The sequence below is a fragment of the Lynx rufus genome, unplaced genomic scaffold (assembly GCF_022079265.1).
Source record: "Lynx rufus isolate CCGP_SWC_20201006 ecotype Redwood Valley unplaced genomic scaffold, mLynRuf1.p SCAF_19, whole genome shotgun sequence".
NCBI lineage: Eukaryota > Metazoa > Chordata > Mammalia > Carnivora > Felidae > Lynx > Lynx rufus.
Window position 1 is genome coordinate 3,793,358 of NW_025814833.1, and position 6,000 is coordinate 3,799,357.

The 6,000-nt window shown below is 42.0% G+C and overlaps 1 protein-coding gene across 2 annotated transcripts in view; it reads right to left on the reverse strand.

The window, feature by feature from the left end:
- Positions 1-5,800, reverse strand: part of RBM41 (RNA binding motif protein 41) — a 58,397-nt gene extending 52,597 nt beyond the window's left edge. The window contains exons 1-4 of one of the 2 annotated variants that reach the window (XM_047081870.1): positions 5,501-5,800; positions 2,462-2,578; positions 1,693-1,885; positions 1,196-1,400 (exon numbers count right to left, since the gene is read on the reverse strand). In XM_047081870.1, the coding sequence (XP_046937826.1) occupies positions 1,196-1,400; positions 1,693-1,885; positions 2,462-2,578; positions 5,501-5,724 (739 nt within the window). In that variant the 5' untranslated portion in view covers positions 5,725-5,800. The remainder of the gene's footprint in view (positions 1-1,195; positions 1,401-1,692; positions 1,886-2,461; positions 2,579-5,500) is intronic. The other variant, XM_047081871.1, reaches the window with a different exon arrangement.
- Positions 5,801-6,000: the final 200 nt, after the last annotated feature.

Genomic DNA, 6,000 nt, shown 5'->3' on the forward strand with positions numbered 1-6,000 from the left:
CTCTCAGGCAATAAGTTTAACCAGTTCTTCCTTGGTGATGTCTCTTATAACCATACCTGCCTCTCTTTCCAGTACCACTGCAATCATTCTAGTCTAGATCTTCATGCCTACATGACTATAAGACCTCCTAAATCATTCTCCCTGCTCCCAGTTCTTTCTCTCTTTCATCCTGTTTATGGGCAACCAGATTAATCATTTTCAAATACTGCTTTTATCACATTACTCCTGGCTCAAAATCCTGGAACCATATCCAAACTAAGTAACTGAATAACTAACTAACCAAATAAAGTTCAAAACATTTAGCTACCTTTCTAACCTTGTCTCTCACAACAGCCTTAGACACGCTGGTGTGCCCACACCACCATCTGCAAATAAAATGCCTTTCCTTCTCCTACTAAGGAATAGGTAGTACTAAAGGAATGTTTAAATCTTACCTCCTCTAAGAGGCCTTCTTCAGTCATGCCAATGCACAGAGGCCTTTCTCTCCAATGAACTCCAACCGCACTTAACAACTGCATCTAGCATTGTTACTAAACGTTACATGGTTCTCGCTCCAACCAGAACTTTACTCACTAGAAGTCAGGAATGATTTCTTAAGCTTCCGTGCACCTGCCACAGTACCTAGCAAAACTTATCTGTTAAACTAATACTCTCTGGTTAAGACACACACCATTTATCTATAGACTTTGTGTTAATTTATAGTTCAGACCAAAGACCCTTCACAATCTAGCCTCACCTACCTTTCCAGTATCTCTCTCATCCCCTGCTGTGCCCTATGCCTCCTGCCACAATGAACTTTTCACTGTTCCCTAGATGCACCAGGCCCTTCCACAAACCTGCTCCTATTCACCTACTGTCTGTTATGCCTCCTGCCCCTTATTTACCTGACAGTTGACTGTTGAGCTGTCAAGACTTAGTACAAATGTCAACTCCTGACTCCCCCCTCAACTAGACTGAGATGTTCTGTGTCTGCACTCCCGTAGCATTTTATTCACATCTCTGTAACAGTAATTTCCATGTTGTATCACAACTGACTGTGTACATATTTGTCTCTGTCATGGGGCTTTCTGCATTCCTCAAGGACAGTGATAGTTTCTCTCCCCTACTCCTTTCACTAACTTTTCACATTTAATGCCCTGCTGTTAAATCTTCCTTTCAGCGAAACAGCATGTCAAAGTCAGTGGTGATCACATACCTTGGTAATAAAGAGCCTTGAGGAAGGAGTGCCGATCAGCTCCCTGGAATAAAGAGTTTTCTATTTCCATTTCACGCCGGGTCAGTTGTTTGCTCTTGGCAAATCTCTGTGGCAGGCAAAGGATGCGCTGACGCTCTGAGATCCTTTCTTCAATATCTTGAAGACGGTTCTGTATTGCTTCAGGTGTTGCCCTCAGTCTTGTCTTCTGGAACCAGAGAAATGCAATGACATATATCATAGAGGATACACCCTAAAAGTGATGGTCTAATGTCTGAGATAAGAAAGAAGACAATGTAGGACACGGAATGATCATTCACAGACGTGTGAGCTAAAAAGTCAAGGAAGGGCTGCCCTTTAGCAAGGTTCCTCGCACAGAAACCAAAGAAGAATCCAACAGAAAGCTCAGTTTTGTAAGAACTAAACATGAAAAGGTTTTCAGGGCCAAAGGAAGAGATCTTGCTCTTTATTCTCCAGGAAAAAAAAAAGGTCCCACTCACCTTTTCACCTGAAACGTGGCTCTTCCAGATCAAGATTTCTGTTTCATTGAGTCCTAGCTCCCGAAGAGAAGCAGTTTCCTGGTCCTTCTCATGCAGTGTCTGGAACTGGGACAAAGTCATGGTCCCAGCTGCTTCCTTCCCAAAGGGCTTGTACATAGTACCGGGAGCAAAGCTCTCTTTCTTAGACACACATCTGCAGAACAAGCAGGACGAAAGTAAGAATATCTTCAAGTTACCACAGTTTTCAGAAATGGGGCTCACCATTAGAAGAGGCCCAATGAAACTCATCAGCAATGTCTCTCTCATGTCCTATTTCTAGGTTGAAGCAACCATGCAATGATATAGAAGTCCATCAATATTCCCCCACACCCAGGACCAATAAATGACTGGATCAAATCTTTATTTATTGAGTACCTACTATACATCGCTGGGCTAGGTACTGAGGATTTAACAGTAAAAAAACCACAAGTGGTTTCTGCCTTTGTAGAAGAAAAGTGGAAGAGAAGCAAGTAAACAGACAATGATCATATTGGGTTATAAGTGCTAGGTATGTTAAGGGAAGACAGAGGAAAGGTACTTAACCCAGACTTAGTGGGATATGGGAGGCCTCCCAGAGGAAGAGACACAGAAGAAAATGTTGCCTAATAAGTAGAAGTTGGCCAAGGAAAGTGGGGAGGGAGAGGAGTGTTCCATCCAGGCTTTAAGAGGGATCTGCTTCCTGGAGGTAAGGGTCTATGATACTCTACCTGTTTGCAAAATCAATACCTACTCCTCAATGGAGACAGAGGTATCAAGTTGATGCTGAAGGAGGCTTTTCAGCTGCCTCTCGCCTTCTGTTTCCAACTCCTCCAGGACATGCTCACCACTCTTCACACAGCTATTTATCCTGGAGTAGATATAAGAATATATGTAGAAAGTAGAAGCAACAGTGAGTCTCAAAGTATATTCTTTATATTATCTACTGGTAGTGAACCCATTTGTTTGAAGACACTTTTCTAACTATTTGATGCCCTTTATCATTCATCCCACAAACACTGACTAAATATCCACTTACACGCAATGCACTGTGTTAGGTACTGATGGAGTCGACGATATTCAAGACATAGTCCCCATCCTCAAGAAGCTTGCAATTTATTTAGGGAGAAACATCATGTGTGTACATGTTACGTGCATGTGCCTGTTGTGGGGTGGGGAGGAGAGAGGAAGGGAGGTAGAGAGAGAGAGAAGAGAAGAGCAATACAAAGAAGGATATGCCAAATTAGTAGGAGTTCATATAGAAGGAGATACTTGGGAGCTAGGGTGATAAAATGAAGACTCTGGAAAGGTAATTCTTAAATTGGCATTTGAAGGAATGGGTATGATGAAGGAAAGATCAGGGAGAATGAGTAAGAAGAGACAGAAATATGTTCTGGGGGAATAATACGAAGTTCAATTTAGCTGGCATTCACACATATGAGCACTGGGAGATGATCTTTGAGGGGGTAATTAGACTCAGATTGTAACTGGCCTTACATACACCAACTAAGCAGCCTGGACCTTCCTATATAGCTATTAGAAAGCAATTAGGCAGTTAAGTAACATGATACAAATGATGGTTTAGGAAAATGAATGTGGTTACAATATGCCTTGTGGATTCACAGGAAAGAAACCAGAAGGACTAGTTAGGAAACTCTTTAAATTTATCAAGCATAAGGTGATGAAAGTATACACTGGAGTGGTAATAGTGGAACAGAAAAGTGGGGAGTTAGAGGAGTGAAGCCTTTTGAAGGTAGGGGTAAGGGAGAAGTCAAAGATAACCCTGAAATTTCAAGCTGTATAACTTAAGAGAACATGGTACCAATAAAGGAAAGAGGAAGATCCAAGAAGCAATAAGTAGTTTGGAAATGAGAAAGTCCATGTTGCCTTAGCCATGTGGAGTCAAACTACCCATTACAACTGAAACACCAGCATGAAGTATCAGGAATACTTCAAAGACATATTGACTCAGAGGTGCCAGTATAAGTGAGGTTGGCTAACAGGAAAGTGAGAGCTGGAAAAATTATATAGATGAGAGTCTGAGGCTGAAGATGGAAATCTCAAGTCATCTGTGTGGGCAGGATCTGGAGCTGTGAAAGAGGAGGCACTCTCCAAAGAAGAGAGTATAGAAACAAATGCAAAGAGGGTCATAACATTTTATAGCTTATGCACTACTGTGTAGAAATCTAGGCAATGCTAATATAAGCTAGTCAACCCTAAATAGCTGAAAACTCTTATTATAAAAGTAAAATGGGCGTCTTGGTGGCTCAGTTGGTAAGGTGTCTGACTTCGGCTCAGGTCATGATCTCGCGGTTTGTGAGTTCGAGCCCCATGTAGGGCTCTGTGCTGACAGCTTGGAGCCTGGAGCCTGCTTTGGAGTCTGTGTCTCTCTCTTTCTCTCTCTGCCCCTCCCCCACTTGCACTCTGTCTCTCTCTCTCAAAAATAAATAAATGTTAAAAAAAATTAAAAAAAGAGTGTGAAGAAATAGCTGGACCAGTGGAGTATACAACAACAGGTGACAAAAAACAAAAATGAGTTAATTCCAGGAGAAAAGCAAACATTAAATACCTTCTTTATGTAATAATCCTTTACTATTCGGGTTATGATGCAGCTCTCCTAATTATAAGCAAGATTCCCATGCTCTAGAAAGACTGAGACCTATTTTAGAAAATTTTAGAATATCCTCAGGCCTAGGTTTTTTAAAAACTTCCTTTTAAGTATCTAAATTTGTATTTGTTATTTAAAATTCTGAAAGTTCTTGCTAAGTTTAAAGTGGCTTTGAAAGGAATAAACCATAGCTAACTACATCAGTGCCCATGAATCACGCGGAGTGAAAAAAAAAAAAAGCAAGTCACAGAAATATTCACACAATATGTGCCCATTCACATACAGTTGAAAAATGGATGAAAGTAGCACATAAATTCATATGTGGCAAACCTAGTTTTTTAAAAAAGCAAGGGAAGGATTAACGCCGAATTCGGGATAGTGGTCCCCTCAGGGAGAGGAGAGGGAGGAGAAGCAATCAGGGAAGGGACTTCTAAGATACTGCTAATTAATGCTCTATTTCTAAAGCCTGTGGTGGGTGCCAGTCTATTACTATTCTTTAAACTGAATATATATATATATACATATATATATACATATATATGTATATATATATAATTTTTCATATACGAAATATATCATAATAAGCATTTTTTAAAAATTATTTTGAGGCAGGGAAAATCAGAAACGGTTTTTTAAAAGATGCAGAAACTGACAGTACAGGAGAGCATAATATCAGAAGAACTTTAAATGAACCGTCCTATTCCCGAGTGATCTTTCTACTTTGCAGTGAATCCAAAACCAATTTAAGGAGGATCTTTTTCAAAAAGCATTGTGTGCTGTCAAACAATTGTGAAGCTCAGGCTTTCAACAATGACGAGCCAAGTTAAAGGTGCCATTCCCTACAGAACCAGTAGGGGGAGCTGCTTACAGCGGTGCTTTTCCTATGATTCGTGGAGCCGGTTTTGTACTTTCCGTCTAAATTTTTAGACACAAAGTGTATTAGTAGCTTACGTTAAGATCTGAAAGCGCTATATGCCCTTCGAGGCCCAAAGAAGTCTTCTTTAGTACACAAACACTGAAAAAAAAAAAAAAAAGAAAGAAAGAAAGAAAAGAAAAAAGGCGCCCACCCCGAGCCCCTTTCGGAGGATAAGGTGGAGGTAGGGCGGGACAGGGAGGAGCTGGCCTGGGTTTCTCCGGCGCTGGGCATCAGTCGGCCAACACTCTTTTTTTATTTTTATTTTTTACCTGGGTGGGTCCGTCTGAAGCTGTAAGAAGCCACGGCATCCGTGCAGCTCCTGGGGCCGGCGCCGTGGCCTAGATGCCCGTGCGGGCAAGGCATTCCTACGGGAAGCGGCGGCGGCGGCGGCCCTTCCTGAACTTCTCCCAGCAGGCCTATCTAGCCCGTTTCCCCTCCTCCCTCCTCCTTTGTCTTCCAGCTCACACGTAACCGCATCCCGAGAACGTGACATACCCCAAACACAAAGTCATAAAATCTATTTTCAATGTTAAAAGGTAGAAGAGAGCTCCCTTTGCCGCCTGCTCTCAGACAAGCCCTTACCTCTTCATGTTTCCACAGGCCCCTATCTCTAACTTGGCTGAACACGCCGCGGACTTCAAGTCCCAGAACTCCGTGCGGCCGACTCTAAGGGGATTGTGGTGGAGTGCGGGGCTCTGGGAATTGTAGTCACGCAGAGCTAAAGAAACCGAAACACAAGAGTACCTACTGAATAACCGGTGTATTTTAA